We start from the raw sequence: 13,898 nt of genomic DNA on the forward strand, positions 1-13,898 counted from the left end.
TTGAACCAAATGCAATAAAATTGAAAAATATCCACTCCAATCAAACACAATAAGCCATGCTGGCAAATGCGTGCAGAATTCGATTTCTAGAATTGGAGTTGGTGGAAAATAAAATATTAAAAGTTTAAAACGGTAACTTGACACCGAAACAACTCAAGTATCAGATATACGAAAGACTTGAGTTGGCAATTACTTCGTTGAAAACTAAATTTTAAAATCAAATGTGTTATTTATATAATAAATTATATAAAAATAAAATAAAAGGTAATTAATAACATGACAGGAAAATAAGAAAGTAATGTATAAATTGTTATATAAAGAACATTAATTTTTTTTAATATAGAAGCACCAACTGAGTGGATTCATTTTAAAAGTAAAAAAAATATATCCGATTGTAACTTAATGTGAAAACAAAAATCAAACCGTGATACTTAATTAAAGAACACTGTTAAGAGTAATACAAAAATCATACATAACTTGCGCAAAAGAACTTCGAATATCAAACTTAATCCCAAAGTCACTTTCAAAATATTATAAATTCTAATCACTGTTTTACATCGTAAGTATTTTATACTAATACTATAATTATATAGGGTAAATAGAATTTTGATCCATGAGTTCAATCTTAATGATAAATTATTTGAGTGGTAATTTTACTTTCCCTTCTTTTTCTGTTTTTCTGATTTCAACCATAAGCAAGACCATGTGGTCCTCATATGACAAAAGTTTCTGGACCATCAACGAATTGATGGACCTTTTGGCAATTTGCTTCAGAAAGCACAAGCAGTAGTTGAGGATATTTGTTGATTTCTGTCCCTTTATCCACATGGGGTCCATTTCCACCCCAATTTCTTCACACCTCACACTCTCAACAGATAATAACAATTAACCCTTCGAGGGATCTTACGTGGAATGAGTGAGATTTTCACGAGTGTTTCCTTTTATGAGAATTCTAGTCATTAGGATGAAAAAAAGGAACCATAGAATAGAAGGGGAGAATTAGCACCATCAATCATGTAGCATGCATGTGCACAATTGCTCTATCTGGATTTAATAAACAAAAAGTTGGATTTCAATCTGTCCCAGAAAGATACAACATGACAAAGGAAGAAAGAAAATCCACCAATAAGTTACTTCAGATTCAATCTTAGATGGGTGTAGGCCAACTCTTCTGAATATCAAAGTGGTAACTAGTATCCAAGTAGCATTTGCGATCATCATCTACAAACTGAAACAAAAAAGAATTTAGTTAGTTCTTCCTAGTTAAAAAACCAGAAAGTGAATGAACATTATATGATGTAATTTAATTTAATTTTCTTACCTTGGTTCTAGCTGAATACGTTCCCCTAGCAAACAACCCTGAAGGGGTAGTTTCTTCTTCCAATTCATATGTATATGGTTCCTGCCTTGGGCTAAAAGTTCCCAACATTATCTTTGTGTTGTCCACTATTTCAATAAATTCATGAAAGCCTCATATAATTAAGACAATTCAAGATATGTGTGTTTAATTAATCTAACTAAAATCAAAAGGGGGTCTATGTGTAATGTCTCACCTCTTACCCCAGTTTTCCAAACAACATTGGTGTATTTGAGGCCAGAAACAATGTTGTTGGAGACAGTGAAGGAGAATTTCAAGCGGTATTGACTTCCTTCCTTAAGGGTGAAGATACTCTTCTTAGCATCCGAAGTAAATGGAATTGGTAGAATGAGATCAGGCCTCCCTTGGCATATTATGGTGAGGCTCACTATCTTCACTTCTGGCTCTTTGTTCTCTGCATTACAATACAGAGGGTTTTGCCATTTAGATATGAGAAAACAGGCTATCACTATCAACTTAAAATAGTTTTTCATTTTTATCCAATTACAAAATTTCATATATGATTTATTTGTTAATTTTTACAATAATTATCTTACAACAATTATCTTAAAAATCACACCAATGATAATTTCTGATTGTTTTGACAATGTAAAACTTTTTATATTAATAATACATGACCATTAAACTCGAAGATTTTTCATGACTCACAATATTATTAAAGAAACTTAATATGTTAAAACAATAGGTAAAACCATCCTAGGCTTTTGTTTATCAGGGACCAGCATTTTTCATCAAAAATTGTCATCTCCAAAATAAGGTGATTCAAGGGAGAGGAAGAGGGTTATCTTGTAAATGAAAAACAGCAGAGCACTGCTTTATATGAACAAAGAAATTAAATTGGAGGAAGAGGAGAATCTTGAACAAGAGTTTTCAACACAGATGAAAAACTAATGTCACGTCATCTCCAAATAGAAAGTCATTTATAGAGTTGTTCCAGATGAAAAAATGAAAGAGAAGTACCTCCAACAGCAGACACATCAATACCTCCCAGAAGTTGTTCCTTCCATTTTCTCAAACTTTCATCATCCTTTGAAATGCAAAAGAAAATTTGCCAAATTATTGAACAGCTTTCACCAAATAACAATTGGAAACATAAACAAACAAACAATGTTACCTTATCTTTCTCAAGCTGTTCCTTTAGGGAAAACTGAGGGCCAAGATCCAACAATTCCAACTTGGGGTCTTCCTCTCCCTCTGACTCAGTCCCTTCAGCATCATCATTGTAAGAAACTTGGTTTGTTTCCCCAACAACCTTGTTGGTTCCTTTGTTTTTGAGCTCTTCCTCCAAATTGAAGGGAACATCCTTGGTAGCAGACACAGCAGCAGACATTGTTCCAAATCACAAACACTGTTGTGTCTAATTGGTAGCTCTTCCAAAGTGGTGCCAAATGAAACTGACACGTTACAATTCAGAGGTATATCATGTGAAAGCAATTACTAGTAATTAAATTTGAGATAAGGTAACAGTAAGACAAGGTGAATGTGGGCCTGCAAATGAAGGTAACGAAAAACGGTTGGAATAAAGTTGGTAGGGAACCACGAATGGTGGAGAAGGTCATAACAAATAAACTTAGATCTTACTTTCTGTATTATGACAATTTTAAATCATTCAAGTCTTGAACTGAAAAAGAATGTTATAGGTCGGCAATTCAAAATTATTAATTAATAATTAATGTCCACTATAGGCTCAACGTTCCCTCGGTTGATTAAATTCACCAGCCTTGACAGAAAAGTTTAAATTCAATTTCTGGGGGCAGTCATTTATTTCTGTCTATATTTAGATGTTTTGCAAAAGTTCCTTTTTTTGTAATTTGCATGACTTCTTTTTTAAAAACAATATATATTCTTCCAATTTTTCATTTTATTTTTTATTAATAGTGTGTTTTATTCAATTATATCTTTGTCGAGTTTTAATATTTTCAGCCTTTCCGTTTTCTTTTTAATTTTTATAATTAACTTTTTCTAAATTAAAAAATAGCAGTCAAAAAATTATTAATTTATGATAAAAAAATGACTATTTATTACATACCATCTAAAAAATACAACAATATGATATTCATTCAGTACTATTTTTATTTTAATAAATTTTATTATCATTTTATTTTTTCTCTTAAAATTTCTAATAAAAAGAAAGTTTAAATAGTATTTATTCTTTTTTTTTTGTTTCACTGAAAATATAGCATAATCTTATTTATGCGAGTAATATCAACATAGATTAATCTAGGATTATTTTATTAGAGAGAATAATAAATTTTCTAACAAAGTAATTAAAAGTAGCAAAAATTTCAAACAATCGAAGTTTATAAGTATTTTTCACATGGTATTACTTAAAAATACATACAATTCAAATTAATTAGGAAATAAATTTATATTACATTTGTTTAATACTCTGAATTGGAGTATCAAATTGCTAGATGCAATGTTACATTAGTTAAATGTAACCAAAAATAATTTCTTTAATTACAAAGAAAAAATATGATGGGTGAACTGCTGCAGTGAGGGTGAGAGTTTCAGATGTTCTATTCATAAATTTGAACATAAAACACTATCAAAGCTTTGGGCTCGAAGCAACGGTGTCTGACTTTGAAGTCATTTTAGTATATTCTCTTTACAAGTTCCACAGGTTCATCAGCAGCACATGACATGAGAACTCAACAACAAAAGAAATGCTGGGTGTGGCTGCGAGAGCAAAGAAATGCTCCGCATGCACAAATTTCTAACTCATCTTAATTATGCCATTCCAAGATACAATTCATACTTGATTCTAATGTGAATACCTTATTAACCCAACTCATTCATAATGATATAGTTTAAATTTAAGCTTAGTGATTGTGTCATGTTATTTTTTTACTCTAGCAGTGAGATCAGATAGTTTTTTCTTTATTGTCCCAAGTATCATCTAACTTAGTGTCAGAGAGACACAAATCCTTCCAAGTAAAAAAATTAATTTAAAAGATCCACCTCTTTTATATGTATTTCTTTTCATATATTAACAAGTGAAAATCCAACACTGAAAAAAGATTAAAGAATAAGTATCATCATTTATTTGTTATTGTTATTATATATATAAAAGGATAACTTGATTGATCCACATAATGATCATGTGTTTACAGCTCACATAGTATATGAATGATCTATTTAATAAAAAACTCTTATTTAATTTTTATTGTGTGAAAACTCACCAGATTAGTAGTAGTCGCAGTATTATGAATGAGATTAGTCTATAATTTACTAAGTTTAAAAATATTTGTTATAGGACAAAAAAATATACATGTAAGTATAAGTTTTTATATATGTTGTGATTTTTATTATTTTTTATTTTTTGCATTATTTTTATAAATTGTGATGTAGATAAATAAAGGTATTGCCCTACAGTGAAAAACATTTGTTTTACGAAATGCATACCAGAAGCTCAACTCTCTTATCAGTAAAAAATTATAATCAATTGTCTCATAATCAAATAATTAGATAAATTATTCATTTAGAGCATGTGTGAGAAGGATTTTTACTCATCATTTTATTTGTCTTTTAAAGAAAAAAATTGTTTGTAAAAAAACAAAATAAAATTAGATGATTATAATATCAGTTTAAATTTGTAAACAATTTTTTTTCCTAAAAAATAAGTTTTTTTTTTAATATTTAAAATTTATTATTATTTTTCAACCAATTTTTTTCTCCTACAATAGATAAAATTAAGCTGATTTTTTTATTATTATATCTAAATGCAAAAAATATCTCAAAATCAACTTTTAATATTCTAATTATAATTAATTATAACAATAAATCAATTATTAAAATAATATAAGGTTCACAGTTTCCCCAAGCACAGTTTCAACTTCTAATATACTTCATTCAACTTATAATTTAAATAATCTTTGAGATTCAAATTCTCTTTGGCTAAATATTTATGAAAAATGATACATCTCTAAAACTAAGACTTCGAAACATCTTTGGACGAGTGTATCAGTTAACAAGTTAAATATAAATAATTATTTCAAAGTGTATAAGTTAACAGACGTTAATTTTTTATGCTTTCGGAGGAAGTGTCGACCACTTCTTTAAGAAGCAATAGCATCTCTCATCTAGCACCATCCGGTAAACCTTGAACCCTCAAGTAATAATTGCAACATATTATTGAGAAAAAGAGAAAATTTGATTAATGGTTAAGATTTTTGTGAGAGTGAGAATATGTTGGAGAAAATTTGATTAATGATTAATTTATTTATATTCTTTTACTTATATTACTAGTATTTTAGTCTAAATATTTATTATATGTAACTATTACCTATAACAAATATATACCAATAAATATTATATTTAAATTTGTATAAATAAATATTTTCAATTTTATAAATTATATTTTGAATTTAAGATAAATATTTTATATTACAATATAAGATTATTTTTAGATATTGATAATTTATTTTAAAATATTAAAATTTAATTATAAATAAAAAATTAAATTAGTTAAGAAATTATAAAAATCTATAAAATCACTTCTGTCAAAAAAAAAAACACCTAAAAAGAAAGCTGTTCGAATGTAAAATACCTAAAATATTCAGTAATTAAGAGTTAAAAGTAAAAAAAGGTATTCTTTAACAAATTTCAATATAATTTATGTATATATATTTTAATTTAAAAACTAGCAAATTAGCCTAGAAAAAACGTTTCCCGCCAATTTTGGTCTAGGATCAAATTATTTGGGGCGGATTCGGAACCGTGAAGCAATTCCAACGCTCACTCGACACCCTCGCCGCTTGTGACTGTCGCTGAGAGAAGAAAGAAAACTATGGAAATTTTTCGTTCTCAGAATCGCAGTAACTTCTTGTCCTCCTCCAACGACGCCGTTTCGGTTCCCACCATTCCCCTCTATCGCTCCGCCCCGGCGCTCGAAGTCAGGCTTGAGGATTTCGAGTCCTTCGCCATCGACCGCCTCCGAGGTCCAATTTCTTCGTCTTTATGCTTTCATTGTCTTCTGCTTCTTCCAATTCAAGAGATCTGCTTCATATTCCCTCTGTCTTCGTGCTTAGGGTTTTGGATAATCTTCTATGCTTGTCCGCTGCTCCCTGTATATATGTTGGATTCAAGAAACGAGTGTATTATTCAAGTGAAGCCTGAAATCTGCTAGTGATTTGCGTTTTTATAATGTATTAGTCGCGAAATTGTGTGTGTTTGCATGCGTTTCTTCGCATTTTTCAAGTTTTGTAGTTCGTTTTTTATGGATATTAATTTTTTGTTGCAGTTCTCAAGGGGATTTCTGATGGTTTGTCACGGGGAAAGAAACCTGACGAAATGGAAAATTTGGTAAAATGCTGGATCTGATGATGTTGATTTGTTAGTTTTTCACTGCTTGATGGGTTGTTTCTATGTGAACCTTTTTTGTACAGGTAAAGGATCTGTGGAAAGTGAATATGAGACACCAACACGCATCTGAGGTTCTAAACAAGGATATTATATCTCATTTTGTTCTGCGTTTGGTGTATTGCAGAACGTAAGAGCTCTCCCTCTCTCTCTCTCTCTCTCTTATGCCTTACTATTTTACTGTTGTTCCTTGCCTTTGAAAAGAGTCCTCAGTTGTTTGACAAATAAAGCCTGATCAAAATAAATGGAAGATTACTAAAATTGAATAATTTGGTAATGATGATATTGAGAGTTTAAGACCAGTGACACCAATTACATGCATTGATCAGATTTTGTACTTATGCATTAATCCTGAATGATGCTTGGCCTGGACCAAAGCAAGGAAAAAATTCGGATTAGTAAAGTCATAAGAAAACCTAATTATGTTTCTAAATTATTCCATATATACTAAAATTCATAATGCCTGTTTTCCCAGGGAGGACCTGAGGAAATGGTTTCTTTCTATGGAATCTGCACTCTTTCGATACCGTTTTCGTCTTCTGAATGCTGAAGCTCAGGTAAAATCTGCCCATACTATATTGTTTTTGTATTTCAATTTAGGTTCTTACTCATCACAAACTTTTCTTATGAGTGCACAGAGGGCAGTCATGGATGAATTTGACCTTCCTTACAGGGCTGTTAGCAATGTGGAATTTGAGGTAGTCACATGTCATTTGTTATAATTGATTTGCTTTTGACTATTGTATCTAAATGTTTCTTAGAAGGTGATTTTTGCAAAACTAATTTAGTTCTGATACCTTAGTACCTAAAGAAATGACAATTCTGTTTTCCAGAGCATAAAAGAGAAATTGGGACAAGTTGCACGTTCTATGGGTCAGCCTTCACCCACTGGTAGGAGCACATTGCTTTCTTTTTTCAATGACCAATTACCATATTGGTATCGATCAGCGGAAATGATTTGCATGCACCTTGCTAGATTATCTTTTTGAATGAAAATGAATAGGAATGTAACTAGTTGTTGCTACCTAAGAGCTAAATCACATCTTTCCTTCTGCTTTTTTTAGTATTTGTTTAGTATCTAAATCCACTACTAAGCTATCAGTTGCATGGGTTAATTTATTAAAAAATAGAGATCTTGGGTTTTTCAAGTGGAATATTTGCACTGCTATTCTACATGAAAAAGAAAAAAAATCTTTTGAAACTTGTGCCTCAATTTTCTTGGTGTTTTATTTCCCCGATTTTGATTACTTTTTCAAATCTAATGAGCCTATATTTTGCTTTTCTTCTTTTACTTTTTTTTTGCAGCTGATGCTATCTTCTACAAGGTATGTTTTATTTTTTACTTATTTCTTCCATGCACATGGTGACAGGATTATTAACATAACCGCAGTTCTATTGTAAATATTAACTCTGACGTTTTTAAATATTTCTTATCCTTCTCTGTAGAAAATTGGTTCTCTTATTCAGTAAAAATATTGAACTCAACTGATTCCTCCTTGTTCACAAAAAGAAAAAAGATAGTACTTATTAATTAAAAAAGGTTTGAATCTATCAGAAAAACTGTTGGGAAATAGTAATTAATTATCCTTGGGTCTCTTTGTGATTCTCAAGAGCTCGTATGTGTGTGTGGTGAAGGTGGTGGAAAACTTTTTAGAGACCATCAGAGATCTAGGGCTCTGGAAACCATACTGGATTCAGAGGAAAAACAGAGAAAGAAAGTAAAGGATTTGAAAGAATGTGGTTTATTGAATTGCCATAGTTTCTGTTACAGGGTGTAGTATTATACAAGCAACTGACTGATAATTAACTCCTAAAGTTAGTTATGCCAGCTGAAACTATTTGTTCTATTACAAGACAAACATAGGGATAGTGATAAGGAGAGTGGGTTCAAATCTCCCTAGCTAACATAACTCACTAATTACTAACATTTGCCGATAAAAAAAATGTTAACTCAGTCATACACTCACAAGGCATGAATGATTTCTGGGCACCAGTTTAATGGGAAGTATAAGGAAGTAGTGATATGTTAATACTTGTATCATTTTTGTAATTTTCAAAAGGTTGTTTATATGTGAGTGGAGTATTGGAGGATATCTTCTTTCAATGCATTTTTTATCTCTCTTGTCACCTTTTCCTAAAACATAACAAATTATTGTATCCAATAGATAAGATCGAATAATCTTGTGGGGGAAAGCTCTCAATAATGAATGGGGTGGCAATTTTAGACATTCTTATGCTTCTTACTTTCCATGTTACATCATATGTCATTGTTATCTAACATTCTCCCTCAGGTTTTGGGTTACAACTTACAACATCTGTATATCTTTTCTTTCATTCCCATATAGGTACCATTTGAAGAAGTTCCAGAGCTTGTTGCTGGACGGAAAGTGTTTATAAATCAAGGATATGCATATGTTGCAATGAATCAGGTTGACAAGTGTAATTACATTCTATTTATTCTTGCTTTGAACTCAAATTATTTGTTACAGTAAATATTGTGTTTCAATTTTGCCTCTTTTCTAGATTGTTTCACTTGTAGCCACACTATTCCGCAGTCAGCTGTCAAAGACACTCATCCTTACTAACAGGTTTCATTGGTCATTTGAAGTCATCTCAATAAATTTTCTCATATAAACTCTCAATTTTATTTCTTTAAATGCAATTTTGGGATTTAAGATTCTTAGAGTTTCATCTAATTGTTGCAGAAAATGGACATCTTCAATTAGAGAACAAGAAAAACATAGGTTGACTCCTGTAAGTGTGGTGTGCTCTTTGTATATCAATAGATCCTTTCTTTGTTATAAAAGTTGATTAGCATTCTATGTAGATTGTGGAAGCCCTATGCTCAAGTTATCTGGGTCCTGATTATTCTCAGGTAATTCAAAGCAGTATATTCATTTATTTATTTCTAGTATTAGGCATTTATGTGATGTTGGATTGACAATGGTGACTTTGATTTAAAATTTCTGCAGTCAAGAGAATATGGTGATATGTCATTAAAGGACATTGATCAAGTTGCCAAGAGCTCATTTCCTTTGTGCATGCGTCACCTATTTGATAAGGTTTGAGATTGGAATAAATAATGCCCATTTTTTTCTTCCCCCTTGATTCATCTGTAATTCCTTTCTTATCTTTTATCTTTTTCAGAGTCCTTATATTATTTGTCAGTTTTGTCTCACATCTCCTGGTTTACCACTTTTTATGCAGCTGAGAGAGGATCATCATTTAAAGCATGGAGGGAGGATGCAACTAGGCCTCTTTCTCAAGGTTGCTTTTGGCTGCCTTCTGGGCATAATTAAAAATACTTTAGAGTCTAGATGGTTAATAATTTTGAGGTGTTAAATGAGGCTTTACATTTCACATGCGTTGGGGATGGGAAAATTATTGCCTCGAATTATCCTGACAGTTGAAGACTTGAAGTTACTTTCTTTAGTTTTAAGTTAATTAACGAGATATAAGTGGAAATAACCTTATGTTGAAAAATTAAAATTTATGCTTTTTTTATACCTATAAATTTATGATACCCCGAGTCCGAATTTATGTCGGTCCAAAGCCGGTCTAACATTCTTAAGCCTAAATAACTTTTGATGTGAGGCTTTTATAAAATTAATAAAAGTAATAGACAAATTTAAGGCCTTTAGAAGATATAAATAATATTTTCCTCAATAATATTAGAACTCTATTTATCACGAACAACTACTAGAATTCCAATACTATATAATTTTTTTTTGGAGGCCAATACTTTAAGCTTGGATTGGCCTTGCGTTAGTCTTCCACACTTTGACTCGGTTCATTTGGGTAAAAATGGCACAATTCTCGGGTTTATTATGGTCATATGATTATGCTGGGTTCGAATATCGGTGCTTATTTGTAGCATTGTCAAAATAATACATTTTGATTCACTTTCATTCTGATGGAGAATATCAATGAGAAGTCTTCTAATTCCGTTTACTTATAATTACCCCCCGGTCTTCTTTGTTATCTTATCTTTTGTTCTTTTCTCCACAATGTAAGTAGGGTGTTGGCTTGAATTTGGATGATGCACTTGCGTTTTGGAGGGCGGAGTTCTCTAAAAAGGTAACGTACAATTCTTGTACATTATCAATTATGGAAAGTAAATTCTGGCAATTCCTTCAGATTTTAAAGTTAAATATGTGCAATTACATGTTTTCAGTTACATGAATGGTGAGTTTGAATCACAGCAGTTTTCAAGTTTGATATTTTTTGCACATTATTTCATAATACTTTTAAATCGTTCTGAATCTGTATACCTGTGTCTATTCAATTTATTCCATCTCTCTAGACATCTTGGTATACAGTCTTTGAGAAGGTATTCTTTAGGCTGCTTTCTTTGCATTAATAATTAATCAAATGTAAGGGTCTTATTGTAGGTTGGTTTGGAGAAGTTTGAGAAACAATATGCGTACAGCATACGCCATAATTATGGAAAGGAAGGGAAGAGAACTGTAAGTTTTAAACTCTTCCACTGATTTATGGGACATTTCAAATATATTTCCGTTGCTGATAACTTGTGTTATTGCCATTTTCCAGTTTGAAACTAGGCTTTGAAACAGTTTCAGTGTTTCTAACTTTGTCATTATAATGCATGCATATGACGAGTTTCAATAAGAAATTTTTTGATTGATGTTACAGGATTATACTCCCTATTCTTGTCTAAAGATTATTTCATCTACTCCCGGAGCTGGAGATCATCATGGTTGCCCCTATCGACATTTCAGGTCACTCTTAATACGTGTGCTATCAAATGTATAGTTTAGCGTTCAGAATTGGATATCTGAAATGGATGCTTTTGTCCAGTAATTTTTACTTGATAAATGTCTTAATAGAATTATAACTCTGCCTTTGTGAAGACTATAGTTTGTATTGAAATTGTGATGGGAACCAGGCAGATTCTTGGTCCACAAACCAGCCAAGCTACACATTTGGAAGATGTACAATAGCAGTAGAAAATGGCTGGAGTAACTGCTGGATGGCAGTTATAAATAGAAAATAACTAGTAAAAACTTCTGTATTAGGAGCATATTGATAGTAGGACACTGCCTGATGGCGGTTATTCATAGAAAATAACTACTAACAGTATGTATTAAGAGTATAACTGATATTAAGGCAAGTACTTAGGCAAGTGTGTTATAGTTTGTAGTTTGTGGACAGAGTGCTCTGTTGGAGAGTTTTGTCTCTGGGGCAGCAACTATAGTATTATATTTATTAATCTATAAATTGTTATCAAACCCCTAAGCAATAAATTGTTATTACAAATAGTCTCTATTTGCGTGAGTGGATATTTCCTCTCCAGCTCCTGCATCTGCAGCAGCCAAAAAACAGGAGTGAGAAAGAGAGAAAGGGTGCTGGACTGGAGAGGAGTGTGGGTAGATTGTACCACAGGGAGTAATACAATTTAAAGTGTTATTATTTATTAATTTTTTTAATTATCATTGGAAATGCTCATTCTGTTTTCCAGACTCCTTCGTTGACATCATTTTTCTTTTATTTATTATTATGGACTTGACTTGAGATTTAATTGGCGCCGTTTGACTTTAATAGTGAAGAGAATCTAAGAGCTGCTCTCAGTAGAATGGGGGTAAACAGTCGATCAATGGAAGATGTGATAGACAAAGTGAGAAATAGACATTATCAGGTAGGTATTGCACAACTTGCTGAAAAATAATCAATTTCAACCTTTGGATTTGATATCTGATTATATGGATAACGTTTGTGCAGTTGGCTTGCACCTTAACATTTGAAGCTCTTCATGGCATGCCGTGTGATGCAGGGATTAACCATCCAAATCAATACTTCAGTGACAGTAAAAAGATATTACAGTCTAAGGTAGGCTACAATTTACAAATTGTGATTCAAATCAATACTTGAGTTGCAGCTGTAATCACAATTACAAACTAGCTAGGTTAGGGATATGATGCGTTGTCTTTATTATTTTATTTTCATAATATAGGCCACAAGTGTAATCTGCTATATGCCTACTTGTCGCCTGCATTATAAATTTGCTTAATATTAAGTTAATATTAATGTATATGGAAAAGAATACATTAATTAATCATGGACAGTGAAAGGCGACTTGAATTAAACTAAAATAATAAGCGACTATTTTTTTCGGGGCATATCCTGGATAGATCACAAGTCGCAAAGTCCCACCTAATCCTGATGTTACATGAATGATGGCAAGATTATATACACGGAAATAAATGTTAGCAATATGTATATAGCAATGCAAATAGACGCGTGTTCTGGTTGAAAACAACTTTTTTTGTTCTTGCCTTTCAACATGCTAAACCTAAAACATGATATGTTTAATGTCAAAATATAACAATTGCCACCCACGGTTTAGAAGGGAGGTGGTCAATCTCGCATGCGCTTGTTATTATCCCCAAGAGTTCTGCAATATCCCTTGGTTAGTCAGTTTCAAGCGTTTTGCAGGATGTATATAATTCCCACAGTACATACAGCATTATACACTGTAAATAATACTCCTGTGTGACTTTGCTGACCAGAATACCTTGTAATCTGCTCTATGCCTACTCACCTAATGTGATATTTATTCATCATTATTATTATTTTTTAATGCAGAAGGATTCTTCAGCCTAGAGAATTTTGGTTATTGCAGAAGACTGGTTCTGGGGCCCATCTCAGGTTGACTTTTGAGCCTTCTGTTTTCTTTTTCTAACATTCTTTTCTGTATCTTTTGCTAATTCCTTCTGGTTGTGTTCAAAACTATGCTAATTATTTTTGTAAACCGAAATATGTTGACATTCATTAAAATATATTGGTAAAATAACGATATCGAGTTCTTTGAATAAAATACTGAAGTATGTATTCCACTATTTCTTGCTGCACCTTTACTGATGTTATTTCAGATTCCTAAAATCTATCATTGTACACATTTTAAATTTCATGTAATTGAATCATACTTGAACGCAACTATCTATTATGCATCCTAAACCTATTACCATAGGAGAATACATACATTTTCTTGATGTCAAGTTAAAAGGCATTTCCCTTTGTGTTAGTGGTTAACTATTTCTTTTAAACCATACAGGCGTGGGTTGGTAAGTTAATTCTGGTATGTATAAAATGCAAAGCGTTGTTGCACATTATGTGAGACAACTGTACAGTATAAAAATGA

General features: G+C 31.7%; 2 protein-coding genes across 3 annotated transcripts; one reads left to right on the forward strand and one right to left on the reverse strand.

Annotated features, from left to right (window-relative positions):
* Positions 1 to 983: 983 nt before the first annotated feature.
* Positions 984 to 2,936, reverse strand: LOC109810714 (rho GDP-dissociation inhibitor 1). The gene is made up of 5 exons (XM_020374256.3): positions 2,493 to 2,936; positions 2,339 to 2,405; positions 1,554 to 1,772; positions 1,322 to 1,446; positions 984 to 1,228 (listed from the first exon to the last, which is right to left on the reverse strand). The coding sequence occupies exons 1-5, from the start codon at positions 2,706 to 2,708 to the stop codon at positions 1,148 to 1,150; spliced, it is 708 nt and encodes a 235-aa protein (XP_020229845.1). The 5' UTR covers positions 2,709 to 2,936; the 3' UTR covers positions 984 to 1,147.
* Positions 2,937 to 6,054: 3,118 nt separating this feature from the next.
* Positions 6,055 to 13,596, forward strand: EMB2813 (DNA primase, large subunit family). Of its 2 annotated transcripts, none has more exons than XM_083068808.1 (19): positions 6,055 to 6,318; positions 6,621 to 6,682; positions 6,766 to 6,869; positions 7,215 to 7,296; positions 7,378 to 7,437; positions 7,573 to 7,630; positions 8,045 to 8,064; positions 9,085 to 9,168; positions 9,263 to 9,327; positions 9,445 to 9,493; positions 9,567 to 9,614; positions 9,712 to 9,801; positions 9,947 to 10,006; positions 10,757 to 10,816; positions 11,131 to 11,205; positions 11,393 to 11,478; positions 12,302 to 12,395; positions 12,479 to 12,586; positions 13,343 to 13,596. In XM_083068808.1, the coding sequence occupies exons 1-19, from the start codon at positions 6,168 to 6,170 to the stop codon at positions 13,358 to 13,360; spliced, it is 1,374 nt and encodes a 457-aa protein (XP_082924934.1). In that variant the 5' UTR covers positions 6,055 to 6,167; the 3' UTR covers positions 13,361 to 13,596. The 2 variants fall into 2 exon arrangements, with proteins under 2 accessions (XP_082924934.1, XP_082924935.1); XM_083068809.1 differs by lacking the exon at positions 6,055 to 6,318 and adding an exon at positions 6,397 to 6,525.
* The last annotated feature ends 302 nt before the right edge of the window (positions 13,597 to 13,898 follow it).

Source organism: Cajanus cajan, chromosome 2, assembly GCF_000230855.2.
Source record: "Cajanus cajan strain Asha chromosome 2, NIPB_CcT2T_4, whole genome shotgun sequence".
NCBI classification, from domain to species: domain Eukaryota; kingdom Viridiplantae; phylum Streptophyta; class Magnoliopsida; order Fabales; family Fabaceae; genus Cajanus; species Cajanus cajan.

What these genes read in the sequence shown, in the direction of transcription:
- LOC109810714 (XM_020374256.3), bottom strand. Translation starts at nt 2,708, where the DNA reads ATGTCTGCTGCTGTGTCTGCTACCAAGGATGTTCCCTTCAATTTGGAG. An exon ending in AACAGCTTGAGAAAGATAAG is followed by an intron (nt 2,406 to 2,492) that starts GTAACATTGTTT and finishes TGCATTTCAAAG; the next exon opens with GATGATGAAAGTTTGAGAAA. An exon ending in CGTATTCAGCTAGAACCAAG is followed by an intron (nt 1,229 to 1,321) that starts GTAAGAAAATTA and finishes TTTTTGTTTCAG; the next exon opens with TTTGTAGATGATGATCGCAA.
- EMB2813 (XM_083068808.1), top strand. Translation starts at nt 6,168, where the DNA reads ATGGAAATTTTTCGTTCTCAGAATCGCAGTAACTTCTTGTCCTCCTCC. An exon ending in CGTTTGGTGTATTGCAGAAC is followed by an intron (nt 6,870 to 7,214) that starts GTAAGAGCTCTC and finishes CTGTTTTCCCAG; the next exon opens with GGAGGACCTGAGGAAATGGT. An exon ending in TTAGCAATGTGGAATTTGAG is followed by an intron (nt 7,438 to 7,572) that starts GTAGTCACATGT and finishes TCTGTTTTCCAG; the next exon opens with AGCATAAAAGAGAAATTGGG.